This window comes from Trachypithecus francoisi, unplaced genomic scaffold, assembly GCF_009764315.1.
Source record: "Trachypithecus francoisi isolate TF-2019V2 unplaced genomic scaffold, Tfra_2.0 Lachesis_group0, whole genome shotgun sequence".
Lineage (NCBI taxonomy): Eukaryota > Metazoa > Chordata > Mammalia > Primates > Cercopithecidae > Trachypithecus > Trachypithecus francoisi.
In genome coordinates this window covers 136,332,303-136,353,675 of record NW_022681453.1, presented here as the reverse complement: position 1 = coordinate 136,353,675, position 21,373 = coordinate 136,332,303, and the positions used below count along the sequence as shown (strand labels likewise).

General features: G+C 41.5%; 1 protein-coding gene across 2 annotated transcripts in view; it reads left to right on the top strand.

Annotated features, from left to right (window-relative positions):
- SCN11A (sodium voltage-gated channel alpha subunit 11) overlaps positions 1 to 21,373 on the top strand; it is a 111,146-nt gene that overhangs the window by 20,099 nt on the left and 69,674 nt on the right. For both annotated transcript variants that reach the window (XM_033212076.1, XM_033212077.1), the window contains exons 6-12: positions 3,603 to 3,782; positions 4,832 to 4,898; positions 14,551 to 14,692; positions 15,592 to 15,789; positions 16,669 to 16,842; positions 19,428 to 19,557; positions 20,713 to 20,951. In XM_033212076.1, coding sequence (XP_033067967.1) covers positions 3,603 to 3,782; positions 4,832 to 4,898; positions 14,551 to 14,692; positions 15,592 to 15,789; positions 16,669 to 16,842; positions 19,428 to 19,557; positions 20,713 to 20,951 — 1,130 coding nt within the window. The remainder of the gene's footprint in view (positions 1 to 3,602; positions 3,783 to 4,831; positions 4,899 to 14,550; positions 14,693 to 15,591; positions 15,790 to 16,668; positions 16,843 to 19,427; positions 19,558 to 20,712; positions 20,952 to 21,373) is intronic.

The following is a 21,373-nucleotide window of genomic DNA, read 5'->3' as shown; positions in this document are numbered from 1 at the left end:
CTAGCACTTTGGGAGGCCAAGGCGGGGAGATAACTTGAGGCCAGGAGTTTGAGACCAGTCTGGCCAATATGGGTAAAGCCTTCTCTCTACAAAAATACAAAAGTTAAGGCCAGGCGCAGTGGCTCACACCTGTAATCCCAACAGTTTGGAAGGCTGAGGCAGGTGGATCATCTGAGGTTGGGAGTTTGGTACCAGCCTGATCAACATGGATAAACCCCATCTCTACTAAAAATGCAAAAGTAACCAGGTGTGGTGGTGCATGCCTGTAATCCCAGCTACTCAGGAGGTTGAGGCGAGAGAATCACTTGAACCCTGGAGAGGGAGGTTGCGGTGAGCCTAGATTGCCCCATTGCACTCTGGCCTGGGGAACGAGAGCAAGACTCCGTCTCAGAAAAAAAAAAAAAAAAATTAGTCAGGTGTGGTGGTGGGTACATTTAATCCCAGTTACTCGAGAGGCTGAAGCAGGAGAATTGCTTGAACCTGGGAGGGAGAGACTGCAGGCTGCAGGCTGCAGGCTGCAGTGAGCTGAGATTGTGCCATTGCACTGCAGCCTAAGGTAAAAAAAAAAAAACAAACAAAAAAGAAGAAGAAGAAGAAGAAGAACTGAAGGGGAGTTTTGTAGGCACAGGGAGGATCTAGGCTTCACTCTGAAGAAATGGGAGCTGTTGTGTGGAGAATGGAATGTAGGGGAGAAGATGGGAGAAGCAGGAAGACCTCCTACTACAGGGAGCATGGTGGACTAAAGATCCCGGCTTCCACCTCTCTGGATTCCCCACTGCATTCATCCACATGTCAAGATCATGCCTGCCCTGCACAGTGTGTGTGGGTTCTAGTGCTGGCCTATTCCTGAAGTATATGGGATTCTTCTAACAGGAAACTTTGGCTCAGGAACTCTCCAGTGACCTGGCTGAGACTCCAACAGCTGAACTGCAGTCTGAGGTTCTTCCTATCCAGTCCTCCTCCCTTGTCTCTCTCAGACGTCAAACCTGAGCTGCAGTCTGAAGTTTCTCCCTGCCCACTCCTGCTCCCTGCACTCATCTTTCACAGGCATCCTCCCAAGCCCCACAAATCTCTTGCACATCTGATCTCAGAATGTCTGCTCCTCAAAACCCAAACTGACACAAGAGACCGTAATCCAAGCAAGGGATGGCGGTGCTCTCTGATCAGGTAGTGGTAGTGGAGTTGGTAGACACTGATCTGATTCTGTGTCAATCTGAAGGTAGAAACAATAGCATTTCCTGACTGATCAATTGTATACATGGTGTGAGCAAACGAGAGGAGTCAAAAATGACTTTTATGTCTGATGTCACTGATTGAGACAGAGAAGGCTGTGAGAGGAGCAGGCCTTCGGGTCAGATTACAAGCTAGCTTTGAACATGTTGTGTTTGAGATGGCTGTGAGACCACCAAGGGAAAGGATTCAGCAGGCAATTAGGTGTATATGAGTCCAGGATTCCAGGGATAAGTCAGAGCTGGAGATACCATTTCAGGAATCAAGGGTCTATAGATGATATTTAAAGCCATGAGATCTGAAGAGATCACCAAGGGAATGAGCATTGATGGAGAATAGAAGAGGACCAAGGCCTGAGCCCCAGGGCATTGAAACATGAAAGGGAGAAGAGGAGAACACAGGGAATGAGATGAGCAGCAGGCACCTGTGAAGGAGGAGGGAAACCAAAGGTGGTCTCCTGGAAGCCAGGTGATGAAGCCAAGGTTGGGTATGAATATGAATTTCAGTTTATTAAAAATAAGGTTATTATATACACCTTTTTTCTCTCCTCCCCCTTTCCTCCCTTTTCTTTACTAAAACAAACAAACAAAACTGTTTGTTATCCTCCCTCTCTGGACTCCTTTCCCCCCACCTTCTCCCCTTCCCTTCTTTTCTCTTCTATCAGTGGCTTTGGCAAACTATAAAAAGACATGGGAACTATTTAGTTGTGTTGATGATATAGACATAAACTCTACCATATGGCCCCAATACCTAAACTCCAGGCAATTAAAGTCCTTTCAAACAGAAGCAGTAGGTTATTTTTTGAAACTTCATGAAAGCAACTGAATAGTGATAAAGAAACTGGTAGTCAGAGGACACTTTATGTATAATTTATGTCTTTTCCTTCTCCTTCTCCTCCTCCTTCTCCTTCTCCTTCTCCTTCTCCTCCTTCTCCTTCTCCTTCTCCTTCATTTCAAGTAGGACTTTGTTTTCCCAGGTAGATTTAGGAGTTTTCCGCATGAGCTGAGCCCCTTTTATTTTCACGTAAGTAAATACACATTCAGGCAGTCATTTAGCAGCTTTCACGTCCCCTTCATCATCTCTACACAGGTGAATATGGTCTCTATTTTGGCCCATGAAATGCACTGAGATGCCTGGATGCTTTTTGGAAGTAAGGGTGCAAGGTACAATCTTTTATGAGACTATGAAAAAATGATCCAGGAATCACAATTATCACTCATCCACATTTCTTGCTTTGGAGAAGCCTCTTGTTATAGATTAAAATCTGCCTTGGGTGATGCTGTAGTAACCTCTAGTTTACCTTCAACTGGTGATATAGTAAGTGTCCCAGCTTAGCCTCCAGGTTCCTGCTATCTGGTGTCATACTTTGTGGGAAGCTCATCTACTGAGGGCTTGGCCTCCCACTGTACGCTGCCGTGGGCTCTCACCTTTACACTGATGAAATGAAATGTTGTCACTTAGTGTCATTCCATGCATTGCAATCACATCTGGGAGTTTATCTCTCCAGATATCTTGAGAGCAAAGCCCATGACTCAGTGGATTGCTGAAGTTGACTTCTTTTTCCAGCTCTGTTCAGTGACATCATGTTGGTAGCTTGAAATCTAGCATGGTGGTGAGTGGGGATCAGGATCTAGACCACAGAATTCAGAAAACAAGGAAACCTATGCATGCCATAGATCAGGGCTCTCCTGCCTCCCATTTGAAGAGCCAGTTTTAAACATCTACCAGCCTGCCACAAGATTATTTATTTTGTAACTTTGGCAGCTTAACAGTGTGCCATGGACGTAGTAGGTGTTTAATAAATACTTGAATGAATGAATGAATGAAAAGAAAACACCCTATTCTAACTGGTAATCTGAATTTTCCCTCCCAGGATATCCTTATAATTTGGGTCTAGACAAAATTCCTTCTTCATCCCCTATACCCCACAATTTAGCTGTGTTTCATGGTACTCATGTACTTTGACAGTAGACAGTATCTACTAAATGTTAAATACAGGTCTTTCTCATTCTCTAGTGTGGCCCCAGCTTAGGTGGTGCCTTTGCAACTGTCCTCAACCTATGCCTTCTTGAGTCCGTGTGGCATGTTTCTACTCAAAGCCTCCTTGCTTGCTCCTCATAGCAGCACTGAGGCAGGCATAAGGCAGGAATAGAGAGATTGAGTCTCAAACTTGTTGACTGCTTTGATGACACTCAGCTTCCAAGGCACAGAGTTGGAGCACCACTAAAGGTATCAGAATCATAGGCTAGGCTGGAGTCCAGTTCCAGCCTGCAATTTGACAGTTTCTGAGACCTCAGTTGCTCCTTCCTTGGCCTTTGTGAGTGTCTGGCTGAGGGGGATGGGCTTCTCCCCATGCCTATCCTCTTTCTCAGGTCTGAAGGTCATCGTGGGGGCCTTGCTGCGCTCTGTGAAGAAGCTGGTCAATGTGATTATCCTCACCTTCTTTTGCCTCAGCATCTTTGCCCTGGTAGGTCAGCAGCTCTTCATGGGAAGCCTGAACCTGAAATGCATCTCGAAGGACTGTAAAAATATCAGTAACCTGGAAGCTTATGGTAAATACCCAACCTTTCACTCCTTAGTTTTTGCATGGTTAACTTTTCCTTATCCTCACTTGTCCTGCCTTCACACCTCCCTTACAGAGTCTCTTAGGAACAAGGGAGGACTTCATCCATCCAGGGTGTTCCTGTGGGCAGACGTATTTCCTAGAGAATTGCCTCATTCTTTGGGTTGCCATGGAGAAGGAAAGTCTTGAAACTACATCCACAAGAGCAATTCTATGCTGTCCCATCCCTTTGCCATTTAGATCTCTGCCCACTTCTTTGTAATGATTTGCGGAAGTTTTCAGAATGCTTGGATTTGGCCAACGATAATCAGCAGCTTCCCAGCCCCACTCCTCAAATATTTCTTCAATGACACATTTTTTTTTTTTTTTTTTAGATGGAGTCTAGCTCTGTCACCAGGCTGGAGTGCAGTGGCACAATCTCATCTCACTGCAACCTCTGCCTCCCAGGTTCAAGTGATTCTCCTGCCTCAGCCTCTCGAGTAGCTGGGATTACAGGCCTGTGCCTCCACACCCAGCTAATTTTTGTATTTTTAGTAGAGATGGGGCTTCACTATCTTGGCCAGGATGATCTCTATCTCCTGACCTCGTGATCTGCCCACCTCAGCCTCCCAAAGCTCTGGAATTACAGGTGTGAGTCACCATGCCCAGCTAACAACACTTCTTTCAATGCCCACCCTCTCTATGCTGAGGTTGACCCTACACCTACTCCATCTCCACTCTCTTGAGGTCTGTCACGGGATGGGTCTCTGTCCAGCTTCCCCCAGGGAGGATTTTTGGCTCAGTGTTGTTTACTGAGAGGCAAAGTGGTGGTGGTGATGTCACTGCTTCCTTCTCCAACTTCTCCTTCCTTCTTCTTTTCCCTCCCTTTTTATTGCTCCTTCTAGAGGTCTTGGGCCCCAGTTTCTCTCTGGACACATCTCCTTTAATCATTTTAGAAGATGTAGAAACATCCATTTTCAAGCATAATCTGCATACTTACTATTCTCTTTCCTTTCGATTTTTTTTTTAATCTGAATTTATGACTTTTTCCTCTCTCAGACCATTGCTTTGAAAAGAAAGAAAATTCGACTGAATTAAAAATGTGTGGCATCTGGATGAGTAACAGGTAAGAGGTTTATAATCTTCATTTTCCTCCCAAGAAGAGTACCTCTAGATCTTTTAGAATGGTGTGGCAAATAGTCTTTATCTAATGACTGGTGGACACAGTGATGATAGTTCTCATATAATTATTTCATGTGTCTAAACAGGTTTAGACTTGTGTTATTAAATTTAAAAAAATTTCCTGGTGTTTAAGGCAGCTTTCCTCCCTAGTTATGTTAAATTGGAAGCTTGTAAGAAACCTACTGAAACAGTGATATTTCAGCTTTATGGAGTAGGTATTCAAGACTTTCAAAGCTGAGAAGGGATGTTATGACTGAGAGCCCTGTGAGGCCCTTGTTTCCTGTTCAGTGGCATTCTCCTGCTGCAAGAGTATCTGAACATGCTTCTTCTCTTTGTTGACCTGTTGACAGCTATTGCCTCTAATTACAAACACAGTTGAACATACATCCATGCACACTTGCCCCAACAGCTGCTGGCCCTCTGGTCCTATGGGGAAACTCTTTTTCCTTTCAGGATAGCAGTGCTTTCTGTGGTGAAAGATTCAATTCAGTGAAGATTTATGAAGTGTATTTCAAATTAAGATAATATACAAGGTACTCTGATGAAACAGATGATGTTCATTCCTAAACTACAAATAGATAACAAGAATCTACAGAGTGTCAAGCCCTGAGTTAGCCTCAAAGAATGCAATTATGAATAAGGCAGGTCCACGCTTTTGGAATTGATGTCTTCTAGGGAAGACAGATGCATAGAAAATGCAGTTATATGTTGCATAATGACATTTAGGTTGATAATGGATGACACATATGATACTGTTCCCATAGAATTATAATACTGTATTTTTACGGTGCCTTTTCTGTGTTTAGATACACAAATTCCTACCATTGTGTTACAGTTGCCTACAGTATTCAGTCCAGTAATACACTGTATAGGTTTGTAGCCTAGGAACAATAGGCTATGCCACATAGTCTAGGTGTATAGTAGGCTATACCATCTAGGCTTGTGTGTACACTCTATGGTGTTTACACAACAAAATTGCCTAACTACACATTTCTCAGAATGTGTTCCTGCTGTTAAGCAATGCATGACTACTAGAAAGTGTGATGAGTGTTATAAGGGTGATGTGCAGGTACAGAGAGGTATGATGGGGGTGTGACCTTGTCTGGAGAATTAGGGAAGGCTTCTCTCCATTTGCAAGACACAATAGGCTTTAATCTAATAGGAGACTTACTGAGTTTTCTAGAATGATTCTCAACAGAACACACTGCATTGAACTTGATGAGGATCATTCTAGAAAGAAAAACTGTCTTCCATGAAATCGGTCCCTGGTGCCAAAATGTTGGAAACATTTCTAGCAACAGGGACCGATTTCATGGAAGATAATTTTTTCATAGGCAGGAAGTGGTGGTGGTTTTGGGATGAAACTGTTCTACCTCAGATCATCAGGCATTAGTTAGATTCTCATAAGGAGCATGCAACCTAGATCCCTCACATGCACAGTTCACAACAGGGTTCACACTCTTATGAGAATCTAATGCTCACCACTGATGTGACAGGAGGTGGAGCTCAGGTGGTAATGCTCACTCGTCCGCTGCTCACTTGCTGTACAGCCCAGTTCCTAACAGGCCATGAACCAGTACTGGTCTGGGGCCTGGGGTTGGGGACCCCTGTCTTAAAGGGAGCCCAACAGCTGCTGTGTATAGCACTTCTTTTACCCCTCACACAGGCAGACAGGTGTGGTTACCACAGGCAAAATCCAAGGTGGGGTGTATAACCTAGACATGCAGAAGCAGCAGCCTTGTTTCCAACTAGTCCTTTTTTTTCCCCCAAGTCTTTTGCCTCCAAAGTCTCTTCTTACAATACTATACTGCTATAAAAAGTCTAAAAAACTGTTTTAGCTGTTGAAAACTCAAATAACATCATGCACAAAATGAATCAAGTGTGATACGTATATGACAATAGAGAGTGGTGGGGAAAGTAGAGAGGCAGAGGACACATGCCATGCTTAACAGCAGTCAAACTTGAGTTTTTTTTTTTTTATTTCAATAGGTTTTGGGGGAACAGGTGGTACTTGGTTACATGAATAAGTTCTTTAGTGGTGATTTCTGAGATTTTGGTGCATGAACTGGTCTTCTTTTTAGCTTTTATTTTAAGTTCAGGGCTACATGTGCAGGTTTGTTATATGGGTAAATTTGTGTACAGATTATTTCATCACCCAGGTATTAAATCTAGTACCCATTAGTTATTTTTCTTGATTCTCTTCCTTCTTTCAACCTCCACCATCCAATAGGTCCCAGTATCTATCATTCCCCACTGTGTGTCCATGTGTTCTCACCATTTATCTCCCATTTACAAGTAAGAACATGTAGTATTTGGTTTTTCTGTTCCTACATTAGTTTGTTAAGGTTAATGGCCTCCAGCTACATCTATGTTCTCGCAAAGTAATAGAACTCATTCTTTTTATGGCTGCATAGTATTACACGGCATATATGCACCACATTATCTTTATCCAGTCTGTCACTGATGAGCATTCAGGTTGCCTCCATGTCTTTGCTATTGTGAATAGTGCGGCAATGAACACTCACGTGCATGTGTCTTTACAATATAATGATTTATATTCCTTTGGGTATATACCCAGTAATGGGCTTGCCGGGTCAAATGGCAGTTCTGTTTTTAGGTCTTTGAGGAATTGCCACAGTTTTCCACAATGGTTGAGCTAATTTGCACTCCCAACAACAGTGGATAAATGTTCCTTTTTCTCCACATCCATGCCAGCATCTGTTTTTTTTTTTGACTTTTTAATGTAGCCATTCTGACTGGTGTGAGATGGTATCTCATTGTGGTTTTGATTTGTATTTCTCTAATGATCAACGATGTACAACTGGTCTTTATAGGGCTCTTGTCTCTAAGTTTATGTGCCAGGCACATCTCTCTCAGTCTAGGTACAATATAAATGCTCCAGAGTTTTATGGTAAACCAACTCCTAGTACACAGCATTCCACACTGATCACAACATGCTCACTTCTGAGGAGATGGCACTCTGAGAAGGCAGGTCTGTGATTATCTTCCCAGGCAGGCTTTGGTCTGTTCAGGGCCCAGACTAGTCTTCACCCTCCAGTCACCACTTCCTCCCCTGCTGACTAATTCATAGTGACTACAACTCAGATCTGAAGTCTAAGTAGGAGGTTCCAGTAGATAAAGAGAAAGAGTGAACAATTCCAGACAGTAGGCACAGCAAAGGTGAACGTAAGGTCTTGGAGCACAAGAGCATGTAGGGAATGATAAGAAGCCCAGCAGCTTTTTGGGCAGACAGGCAAGAAAGCAGGCAGGAACAGAGACAAGAGCCAACCATGAAGGACCTGATAGCTCATCAGTGCCAACGATTTTGGTCTTGATCACAAAGGAAGCAGGAGACATGGAAAGGTTTTAGGGCAGGCAGATGACCTGGGCAGATTAGATGTATTTTAAATGCCATCATGGCTTCTGTGTAGAGAATGGATGCATAGAATAGATGAGGAAGCCAATTACAAGACTGTGGTAGAAAGAATAAGGAAATGGGCTAAATGCCCCACTTGAAAGGCACACAGTGGAAAGCTGGATAAAAAAGCAAGACCCAATGGTATGCTGTCTTCAAAAGACTCATCTTACATGTAATGATACCCATGGGCTCAAAATAAAAGAAACAGAGGAAAATGTACCAAGCAAATGGAAATCAGATAAAAAGCAGGAGTTGCAATCTTAATTTCAGACAAAACAGACTTTAAACCAACAAAGATAAAAAAATAGATAAAGAAGGGCATTACAAAATGGTAAAAGGTTCAATTCAACAAGAAGACCTAACTAATCAAAAGGTATATGCACCCAAGACAGGAGCACCTAGATTCATAAGGCAAGTTCTTAGAGACCTACAAAGAGACTTAGACTCCCACACAAGAATAGTGGGAGACTTCAACACAGCACTGACAGTATTAGACAGATCATTGGGGCAGAAAATTAACAAAGATATTCAGGACCTAAATTCAACATTGGACCAAATGAACCTGTTGGACCTCTACAGAACTCTCCACCCCAAAACAACAGAATATACATTCTTCTCATCACCACATGGCACATACTCTAAAATTGACCACATAATGGAACATAGAACAAGCCTCAGCAAATGCAAAAGAACCAAAATCATACCAAACACACTTTCAGACCACAGCACAATAAAAATAGAAGAAAAGACTAAAAAAAATCACTCAAAACCATGCAATTACGTGGAAATTAAACAACATGCCTCTGAATGACTTTTGAGTAAATAATGAAATTAAAGCAGAAATCAAGAAGTTTTTTGGAACTAATGAGAACAAAGATAAAACATGCCAGAATCTCTGGGACACAGCTGAGGCAGTGTTAAGAGAAAATTCATAGCACTAAATGCCCACATCAAAAACTTAAAAATAACTTAACGATGTCACGTCACAGTGGAAAGAGTTATAAGCAAGAGCAAAGCTAGCAGAAGACAAAAAATAAGGAAATCCAAATAAACACAATTAGAAATGACAAAAGGGATGTTACCACTGACCCCACATAAATAAAAATAACCATCAAAAACTACTACAAACACCTCTAAGCACACAAACTAAGAATACCTGGACACAAACACCCTGCCAAGAATGAACCGGAAAAAACTATTTTTCCTGTTCCCTGAATAGACCAATAACAAGCTCCAAAATTGAATCTATAGTAAATAGCCTACCAACCAAAAAACTCCCAAGACCAGATGGATCCATAGCTGAATTCTACTAGATGTAGAAAGAAGAGCAGGTACCATTCCTACAGAAACTATTCCAAAAATTGAGGAGCAGGGACTCCTCCCCAAATGATTCAATGAGACCAGCATCATCCTGATACCAAAACTTGGCAGAGGTACAACAAAAAAAGAAAACTTTAGGTCAATATCCTTGATGAACATTGATGCAAAAATCCTCAACAAAATACTTGCAAACCTAATCCAGCAGCACATTAAAAAGCTAATCCACCACAATCAAGTAGGCTTCATCCTTGGGATGCATGATTATTTCAACATACGCAAATCAATAAATGTGATTCATCAGAACTAAAGTCAAAAAACACATGATTATTTCAATAGTTGCAGAAAAGGCTTTTGATAAATTCAATATCCCTTCATGTTCAAAACTCTCAAAACACTAGATATTGAAGGAACGTACCTCAAAATAATAAGAGCCATCTATGACAAACCCACAACCAACATCATACTGAATGGGGAAAAGCTGGAAGCATTCTCCTTGAAAAGTAGTACAAGACAGGATACCCTCTCTCACCACTCCTACTCAACATAGTATTGGGAGTCCTGGACAGAGCAATCAGGAAGAAAAGGAAAATAAAGGACCTCCAAATAGGAAAAGAAGAAGTCAAACTATCCCTATTTGCAGGTAACATGACTCTATATCCAGAAAACCCCATAGTCTCAGCTCAAAAGCTCCTTTAGCTGATAAACAACTCCAGCAAAGTTTCAAGATACAAAATCAATGTACAAAAACCATTAACATTCCTGTATACCAACAGCCAAGCCAAGAGCCAAATCAGGAATGCAATCCTATTCATGATTGTGACAAAAGAATAAAATACATAGGAATACAGCCAACAGGGAGGTGAAAGATCTCTACAATGAGAATTGCTAAATGCTGCCCAAAGAAATTAAAAATGACACAAACAAATGGAAAAACATCTCATGCTCATGGATAGGAAGAATCAATATCATTAAAATGGGCATACTGCCTAAAGCAATTTACAGATTCAATGCTATTCCTATCAAATTACCAATGACATTCTTGACAGAATTTTAAAAATGCTATTTTAAAATTCATATGGAATCAAGAAAGAGCCCAAATACCCAAGGCAATCCTATGTAAAAAGTACAAAGCTGGAGGAATCACATTTCCCAATTTCAAAATATACAACAGGGCTACAGTAACCAAAACAGCATGGTACTGATACAAAAACAATCATATACATCAATGTACAGAATAGAGAGCCCAGAAATAAGGCTGCACACCTACAACCACCTGATCGTGAACAAAGCTGACAAAACAAGCAATGGGGAAAACACCCTATTCAATAAATGGTGCTGGAATAACTGGCTAGCTATATGCAGAAGATTGAAACCGACTCCTTTCTTACACCATATGCAAAAATCAACTCAAGATGGATTAAAGACATAAATGTAAATCCCCAAACTATAAAAACTCTGGAAGACAACCTAGGCAATACCATTCTGGATATAGAAATGGGCAAAGATTTCATGATGAAGATGCCAAAAGCAATCAGAATGAAACCAAAATTTGACAAATGGGATCTAACTAAACTTAAGAGCTTCTGCACAGAAAAACAAAAACAAAGAACTATTAAGAGTAAACAGACAACCTACAGAATGGGAGAAAGTATTTACAAACTATGCATCTGTTAAAGGTCTGATATTCAGCATCTATAAGGAACTTAAACAAATTTACAATAAGAAAACAACTCCACTGAAAAGTGGGCAAAGGACATGAATAGACCTTTTTTTTTTTTTTTTTAAGAAGACTTACATGCAGCCAATAAGCATATGAAAAAAAGCTCAACATCACTCACCATTAGACAAATGCAAATCAAAACCACAATAAGATACTATTTCACAGCAGTCAGAATGGCTATCATTAGAAAGTCAAAAAATAACAGATGCTGGCAATGTTGTGGAGAAAAGGGAACACACACACTGTTAGTAGAAGTATAAATTAATTCAACCATTGTGGAAAGCAGTGTGGCAATTCCTCAAAGATCTAAAACAGAACTACTGTTGCTGGATTCATCCCAGCAATCGCATTACTGGGTAAGTACCCAGAGGAATATAAATCATTCTACTGTAAAGACACACACATGTGCATGTTCATTGCAGCACTATTCACAATAGCAAAGACATGGAAGCAACCTGAATGCCCATTAGTGACAAACTGGATAAAGAAAATGTGGTACACATACACTATGGAATACTGTGCAGCCATAAAAAAGTGCGAGATTATGTCTTTTGCTGGAACATGGATGGAGTTAGAGGCCACTAGCCTTAGCAAACTAAAGCAGGAAACAGAAAACCAAATACTGCATGTTCTCACTTGTAAGTGGGAGTTAAATGATGAGAACTCATGGACATAGAGAAGAACAACAGCTACTGCAGCCTACTTGAGGATGAAGGGTAGGAGCAGCAAGAAGAGCGGAAAAAATAACTATTGGATATTAGGCTTAGTACCCGGGTGATGAAATAATCTGTACAACAAACCCCTGTGACATGAGTTTACCTATATAACCAACCTGCACATGTACCCCAGAACCTAAAATAGTAGGTAAAAATAAATAAATAGAAAAAATTGTGGAGATTGAAGAGGGGGTGTTGGTGTGTATTTGTGTGTACAAAGCCATGTGTATGAGAGTGGCGGGAAGCACAAAGGAGAGAAAACTGTTACAAATGTTTCTTATATAGGTGTGAGTGAGTGATAATGTCATTAGCTGAGATAGGGATGCTGGCAGAGAGGCTGAATCACCTGTACAAGTTGATGAGAAGGTGCCCCCAGAGAGGAGGAGATTGAACAAAATAGGCTTATATTTTGAATGGTGGCCAAGAAATGAGGGAGATTAAATACGGTAGGTCCATCCTCAACAGACTCCTAGAAGTTAGAGGGCACTGGGACTTCACAGAATTTCCTCCAGATCTGGTGAGAAAGAGGGCACAATGGATGCCCTCCTCCTCAGTCACCGTAAAGCAAAACTTACCACTCACAAAGTCCCACTCTGCCCACCAGGCAAATTCCAATCAGCTTGTCAGGTCCTCTGATTAAAACACATGAACAGCTCAGGCTCACCAGGCATCTGAAGAAAATCTTGGGTAAAAAGGAGGCCAAGATAAAGCCATAGAAAATGTGGCCTTGAACAAAACAAGGGAACCAGAAAGGGCTCCGAAAACTTTGAATAGTGTCCTTGGTGAAATTAAAAGAGATAATACTTACATAAAGCAAAAAGCAGCTTGTTGTGAAAAAACAAAAACAAAAACAAAAAAACAAGAAACTTATTAGAAATTAAACATTATTACACAAAAATCAACATTAGAACTAAAAGATGAAGTTGACAAAATAGCCTCCAAAGTAGGAAAAAGACAGAGAACAGAAAATCGTGAGAGTAAATGTCAATCCAAAAGTTCCAATTTTTGACTAAGTAGGAATTCTAGAACTAGAGCACTGACTAAACGAAAGGGAGGAAATTAGTGAAGAAATGATGCAGATAATTTACCTGGGACTAAAGATGCAAGTCCCTCAGTGCTCCAGAAAGTTCCCAACACAGTGAATGAGAAAGAATCATGCTGAGGACATTATCATGGCATTTCAGAACTTTCTGGAAAAAGATTTTAAAACTAAAGGGCAAAAGAAGGTCACCCACAATGGAACAAAAATCAAACTGGCGTAAGAATTCTTAATAGCAACACAGGATAATAGGTGAGCAGTGCTTTCATATTGCTAAGGAAAAATTTGCAACTCAGAATTCTATTTCTGGCCAAACTACCAGTTGATTATGAAAATGGAATAAATATATATTCATATATGCAAAGATCACACAATCTTCTTAAGAAGCTAATTGAGAGGTGCTCCAGAAGAATGAGGGAGTAAAACATGGAAAAGCAACATGAAAAAGCCAAGAAAAAATGTCTACCATAGCAAGAAGTTAATCAACACGAACTACAATTGATAAATCAAATATCAGTGTAAGCACTATTTAGATATACAGAGGTAGAAGAGTTAACAGTGGTTGAATTTGGGGTATATAAATGACAGTTAGAGAATGATACAATTGATTTCATTATAAGCTTTTTGGTGCATGTAATTTTTAAGCCATGTGCATGTATTACTTTGATTAAAATACTATTTATAAAAAAACTAAGAAATACATACCCTTAGTACATCTTTTGGATACACTCAATAATGTGTGTTTTCGTAATATGGGAAAAGACCTATGTTCAAAGATATTCATTGCCCAAATGTTTGTAAGAGTGAAGGACTGTCAATTACTGAAACCTAAATATTCATCATTAGCAGAGCAGTTAAATCATAGAACTATAGACATGAAAAGAAATAATATATCTCCCTGTATAGTGATATGAAAAGAGCTGTAAACTATATTGTTCCACTAAAAAAAGCAAGGTGCAGGAGAGTGTGCAAAGCATGTTTCCATTTTTGTGTATTATAAAAGTTGTGTATAGATACAGATGTGCTGTACAGTCATAGCAAACTTCCGGAAATTTACAAAAGTACCTGTTAACTATTGCCTCTAGGAAGTGGGATCAGGAGACAGGGAAGAGAGGAAGACTTAATATTCACTGTATGTGCTTTTTTACTGTTCATTGTTCACGTGTCACTGTACTCAATTTTTCAGTGAAAAACTATCTTATATGAATTTATTAATCAGTTCATTAGCAAAAGAGTCTTGTCAGACAGGGCAATGGCCACTTTACAAATACTCCCTCTAGGGCTCCTGGTGTGAGCCCATCAGAAAAACCAGTGTTGTTGGAAGGAAAGGGAAGCTTGGCTGTGGCATATATAATTATTTCTCTGTTTCTTTCCAATATCTAGTACCTGTTCCACACAATATGAATGTAACCACACCAAAATTAATCCTGACTATAATTATACGAATTTTGACAACTTTGGCTGGTCTTTTCTTGCCATGTTCCGGCTTATGACCCAAGATTCCTGGGAGAAGCTTTATCAACAGGTTATCTATTTATAGTCTCTCTTTTTCCTCTCTCCCTCCATCCTTTTCCTTCCCCCTCTATCTATCACTTATCTATTTATCTACCATTTATTTATAACTACCATTCATCCCCCACTTTTATCATCTGTCTCATATTTAACAGTCATACTGTCAAATTCTGCATTACTAATTCTGTTAGAAACTTCAAGAAAATTGGCCGGGCACGCTGACTCAACGCCTGTAATCCCAGCACTTTGGGAAGTTGAGGCTTGAGGTCAGGAGTTCAAGACCAGCCTGGCCAATATGGTGAAAACCCATCTCTACTAAAAATGCAAAAATTAGCAGGGCGTGGTGGCAAGTGCCTGTAATCCCCACTATTCAGAAAGCTGAGGCAGGAGAATCACTCGAATCTAGGAGGTGGAGGTTGCAGTGAGCTGAGATCATACTACTGTACTCCAGCCTGGGTGATAGAGTGAAATTCCGTCTCAAAATAAAAAATAAAAAAAAAAAGAAACTTCAAGAAAAAAATAAATGCAATATTTGGAAGAAGATTCCAAAAAAACCCTCCTCTTCATAGAAATATTAGCCCCCTCCAGATTCCCTACTGCCTGAAGTTTTGCCACTAGCACTATCTCTCTTGCCACTTTTATTTTAAAAATGCAGATACTCTTGAGAGAGTTATAGATAGTAAAGTCACTGAAACTTCCATGTGAAGGTGTGGATAGTATCTCCCCACTGAGAGACAGGGCATCAGGAATCCCTGGGATATTAGGGAAGCTATGGATGATTCTGTGGTCAACTGAGCCCACCAGTGTTGGGGAAGACCAATTGTCTGCTACTGTGTGGTCCTTGCTTGAGGTGATGGTCACCCTCCTGTGGAAGAAGGTTTGAGATGCAAGAACATGCTGTGTCCTTTGCAGACCCTGCGTACTGCTGGACTCTACTCAGTCTTCTTCTTCATTGTGGTCATTTTCCTGGGCTCCTTCTACCTGATTAACTTAACCCTGGCTGTTGTTACCATGGCGTATGAGGAGCAGAACAAGAATGTAGCTGCAGAGATAGAGGCCAAGGAAAAGATGTTTCAGGAAGCCCAGCAGCTGTTAAAGGAGGAAAAGGAGGTAGGGACATGGGGTCAGACAGTGGGATCTGGTTTGGGGAGGGGAAGGGGTCCCCAGAGGCAATGTGACCTGAGACTCAAGGCTGCCACCCTTGGCCTGGTCTCAGCGCTTTCTCTCCTGGTGCTTTTCTGAGAATATAAGTCCCTTGCAGAACGACTGTACAGCTATCTTTCACAAAATTGTCCAGGCACCAGGCCCTTGAAAACGGGGAACTCTTGGCCTTGATCCTTTTTGACCTTCTGAAGCCTAAGCCTTCTAAGACATGCCCCAAATTACTGACTAGACGATACAACATAAGTTTATGTAAATCTAGGCTCTGTGCTCCAGGCTTTCTGGTGGAAATCTGGAGATGTTTGTGTTCGGGGTCTTTGCTTGAAGTGGACTCTAGAACAATGATCACCTCTCCCTGTTTGAAATCCTTGTCACATTTATAGGCCATTCTAATAGTTTCCGTGGAATCTTTAGATTCTTCCAGCTCAAGTCTAGAATTTTCAGGACAGGGACTATGTTTTATACTTGCACGGATCCTCTCTAAGATTTGTCAGAAGGATGCCCATCATAAGTGCTTAACATCTGCATTATCAGGCATAAGTATTTATTGAGTGCCTAGCACATATTGGACACTGTGGTAAGGGGCAGTGACACAGAGATATGAAAGAGTCAATGCTGCTTTTGGTGGCTGCAATTTCTGTGCAAAAACAGGACATGTTTCCCCAGATAAATAATAACAGAGCTAGCATAGTCTAGATAGATGATGAGCAATTTAAATGATACAGAGCTACCAGAAGAGAGATTTTCACCACTCTAAGGTCGGGGTCATTTGCAATGTTTCATGAGGAGGTGTAATCTATTCTTTAATTGCTTTTGTTCAATTTGAAGGCTCTGGTTGCCATGGGAATTGACAGAAGTTCACTTACTTCCCTCGAAACATCATATTTTACCCCCCAAAAGAGAAAGCTCTTTGGTATTAAGAAAAGGAAGTCCTTCTTTTTGAGAGAGTCTGGGAAAGGCCAGCCTCCAGGGTCAGATTCTGATGAAGATTCCCAAAAAAAGGTAAGTCTTATCCAGGGCATTAGTGATACCATAGTGCCGTCCCGGGGACAGGGCCAATTGCCAATCACATTGAAAGAATTCATTTATTCATTTACTCATTTATTCATTCATCCATTTGCACATACTTTCATGCATCCATGTGTCTTTTCAATTATCCATTTATTTTTAAACATCAATTTAGAGTGTTTACAGTGTTTACTATCTTCTTGGCACTGGGATAGCTACTAGGGATACATGATTTATACTCCACAGAGTGTACAGCTAATGATGAAGACATACTGATAAGAAGGCAGTTACGAGTCAATGTGATGACTGATGTGCTGATCACTGTGGGAGAACAGAGGAGGAACTATGTGTTAGTGTAGGCTCCCTCGGAAGCAAACCCAAAGACATTACAGTGTAAGTAGATTATTTGGGAAGTGATCCTAGGCAGCACTGGGAAAGGAGGGAAGAAACGCTATATGGAATGGAAGGTAACCAGTGAAGATGCATTATCAAGCCAGTTACCACTGAAGCCAGGTAGTTGGAGTTTAATCCTTTTGAAGTAAGGGCATCAGAGTGTGTATATATATGTGTGTGTGTGTATATATATATATATGTTGGTATATATACCAACTTTTGTCCATCATAGATTAAAGATTGCTGAAGACTGAAGACAATAATTTCCCTCTAATTTCCTACTTGCTGTGCACTAAAGAAGAGGGGATTTGAGTCATCAGAGAAAGTCCTCAAGTAAGGACATATGGGTGGGAAAACCAAGAGCATCCAGAATTCATGGGGCCTGGGGGAAAAGCAGTAGATAAGAAAAGGATCCCCAGAAGATGCAGGGATGTTGATTGGATGTGTCAGTTGAAAGGATGAATTCACCAGCAAAAGGAAAAAGAGAGCATTACCTGCAGAGAGAACAGAATGTGCAAAAGCCTAGAAGCGAAGGCAAGCAGGAGAACATGACCCATTAGAAAATTTGCAAGTGCGTGTGTGTGTGCATGCGTGCTCATGTGTGCACATGTGTGATGAGGCTGGGGGAGGGTGGGTGGCACGAGGCTATAATGATCAGTTGGGGGATCACAAAAGAGTTTACCCTTTGCAAAGAGGGCAAGGGGTAAAGAGCATTGAAAGGTTTATATAAGAGAGAGATATGACTGAATTTGTGAAATCCTGGATGCATTGAAGACAGGGGATTGGAGGAGGGCAAGACTGGAGGCAACCAGTTAACAGGTTGTTGTGGTAACCAAATAAGGGGTACCTGTGGCTTAAACCAAGGTTAGGGAAGTGAGGATGAAGAGCAATTAACAGATGACCGTGATCTGCAGAAGATGAAATTTAGCAGTTGAGTTGATGGACAGTGTGGGGATAAGTCCTGGTTTCCGACATGATTAGCTAACTTGATGAAGGGTAATTTATGGAGACAGGAAAGGTACACATTTTGGGAGTGGAAAGATGGCTCGTTCAGTTTTGAATGTGCCAATTTCGAGATGCTTATGGGACCTCCAAGCAGGGATGTTGATTAGGCAGCATAATGTGCAGAAATGAAGCTGGCGGGGGCGGTTGGGGGGCGGCGGGGAGGGATGGGCAGCAGAAAAAGTTATTCTTATCATTAAGGCAGGAGATGTTCAGACATATTTTAATTGTCCAGAGAAAAGTCAGAAGAGAGGAAGATGCTAAAGATATAGGTAAAGATGGCAAGAGCCACTTTCCTGAGATAGAGGGAGATGCAGTAGGTAGAAGGTGGATATGTATGCCTGATAATGCGGTGGGGAAAAGGAATTGAGGGGCCTTTGCAGAAGTAGGTAGAAGGATCCCATCTGCTGCTATGATCAGTTCTCTGCTGTAGTAATAGGGAGAGAGCTCATAGAAAGACTATCTAGATTGACTTATCACAAAAGGATAGTTCCCTCTGGGGCCCTGGTCAGTCAGAACCCTTGGAAAATAAGCCATTAGGAAAACCCAAGTTTTCTGGATAACTGGAGGTTTGCATTCTTTAATTCCAGTAACTTTAGAATGGAGGTGGATGTGAGACAGTCAGCTAGCCCTTGGGCACAGCTTGAGAGTGTGCTTGAGGTTTGGGATATAGATTTTGTGATATTTAGTGGGATTGTTCTTTTTAGTTACTGACCATTTTAAAAATCAGTGTAGGCAGTTGTTCACTTCACAACTGGAGCCAGCACTTCACAATCTGGCTCCAGTACACCTTTCTAAATTTATACTCCACTTCTGCCCCTTTAAACATTGTTTTCAAATGGGGTTCTATATTGCTTTCATACCCTGAACCATTGCTTACTAGTTTTTGTAAAATTTTGTTTGCTCTTTGTTGGAAGTGAATAAAACACAGAGAAAGTAAAATCTCTGTAGATAGGACCCTAGAAATGTGCATGCACAGGAAATATGAATGATCAAACCAGACTTCTCTTATCTGTTAAAAATGAAATAAGAAAACTGAATATTTGGCATGCTGTAAAACGAGGTGAGTAGACCTATAGAAAATGTTGAGCACTTTTGTTACACATAGCATTGGAACAAAATAGTTAAGTTTTGAGGAGAGGCAACCCTTGTCTTTAGAAGGTGTGCCATGCCTTCTCTTACAGCCACAGCTCCTAGAGCAAACCAAACGACTGTCCCAGAATCTATCACTGGACCACTTTGATGAGCATAGAGATCCTCTCCAAAGGCAGAGAGCACTGAGTGCTGTCAGCATCCTCACCATCACCATGAAGGGTAAGTTCCATCTTCTAATCCAAGGGAAAACCTACTTCAATGATGTCCTTCCATTCTTCTTCTTCCCAATCCCCTAGAAGCCCTCTGCAAAGGAGGCTGTTTTGGAACCAACCCACTCTACCGTCCTGCAAAGAGTGACTTTCTTTGCTTCTTTGGAGCAAGTAAACAAAGTGACTCACAAGAAACAGACCTTTCTTGTGGGCCCACTCTAAACTGACACTTGGATAGTGGTGGAAGCTGGCTAGACTTGGGATGGGACTTCAGACCAAATGCTTGGTCTGAAGTGGTTGTAAACCACTTCTGAAATGGTTGTAAACAGGGCCTCACAACCAGGCCAGGGAGTCACAAGAGATCCAAGTGACAACGATAGTCAGTCAAAGAACAGAAGACCTTGGAGTCTCCAGGAGGTGGCAGTTGTTATTGAAGTTAGAGTCAGAAACCCCACATGGGCAATAGAAGACCTGTGTAGATAGGCTGGAACCATCTGATGGACCAGGTTAACAGCAGGTAACAGGACCCCACCCCAGAGGTTGGTGTTCAGGAGCAGAATCAAGTCCCTGCAAGGGGAGGGGGTGTCAAATAGGTCCTCTAGCACTTTTAAGCCTACTGCATCATCTCCTTTGCCCTGCATGTGTCCCTGCAGTGGTGCCAGGGAAATCAGTGGTGTCAGGGAATTCAGGGGTGGTCTAAACTCAACTAGTGGATAGAGCCCCTTTTACTGTTTCAGTGCTTACAGATGCCCCTTTCCTTGAGCCCTGGTTGCCCCTTTTGCCTCTGTTACAGCTGACCTTATGGTCTGTCTTGAGCGGACATAACTTGGGCCTGTATCTATCGGTCTTTTGGATTCGCAGCCAGCCAGCCAATGTTGACTTCCACATCTATATATTTAAGAGCAAAGCCCAGTTCCTGGATGCTCAGTAAGAGTGTAAATATTTGATGGACTTGACTGTGCCGCATGCTAGTTGTATGTGGAATATTGTCTCTTCTGCACTATGATTGGTGGAAAAACCTTTCTGGCTACACAAATCAAAGCCTTTCACAACTGATCATGTATCAGGAGGCCCTGGGGAAGAGGGAGGAAGGAATGCACTCAGGCAAAGAGCATCTGGATTGCTTCAGAGCTAACTCCTCAACCTCTCGCTCATTCTCCTCCAGAACAAGAAAAATCACAAGAGCCTTGTCTCCCTTGCGGGGAAAACCTGGCATCCAAATACCTCGTGTGGAACTGCTGCCCCCCGTGGCTGTACATTAAGAAGGTCCTGAGAACAGTGATGACTGACCCATTTACTGAGCTGGCCATCACCATCTGCATCATCATCAACACTGTCTTCTTGGCCATGGAGCATCACAAGATGGAGCCCAGTTTTGAGAAGATGTTGAATACAGGGAATTTGGTAACATTATGCTTTTTAAAAATAAAAACAAATTCCAAACTTTAAAGTATAACTCTTCAAAGTCCAAACATTTTGTGAATGACCTAATCTAACCTAGGTTTTTGTCCCCTTCAGTGGAGTAGAGGGAAAAGATGGCTGTTATGGTTTTACTTTTACCCAGTTCGTTTCAGAAATTGTCCATGTGTCCTGAGTTGGCCCTCTGGTATGTTCAGGTATCTCTTTAGTCATTCAGTGGTAAGCCAGATGCAAGCAGACATCCGAAAAGGTCAGCTCTCTGAGATAATCAAGAAAATGTTAACCATATCCAGAGAACCATGGTAATGACTGCTGTGGTCCCAGTGATATTCATGCCATCATTTGTCACAAAATAATGTGACTACCGTTACTAGGTGTTATTCTCCCTGGAAAGATGGATCAGGGCC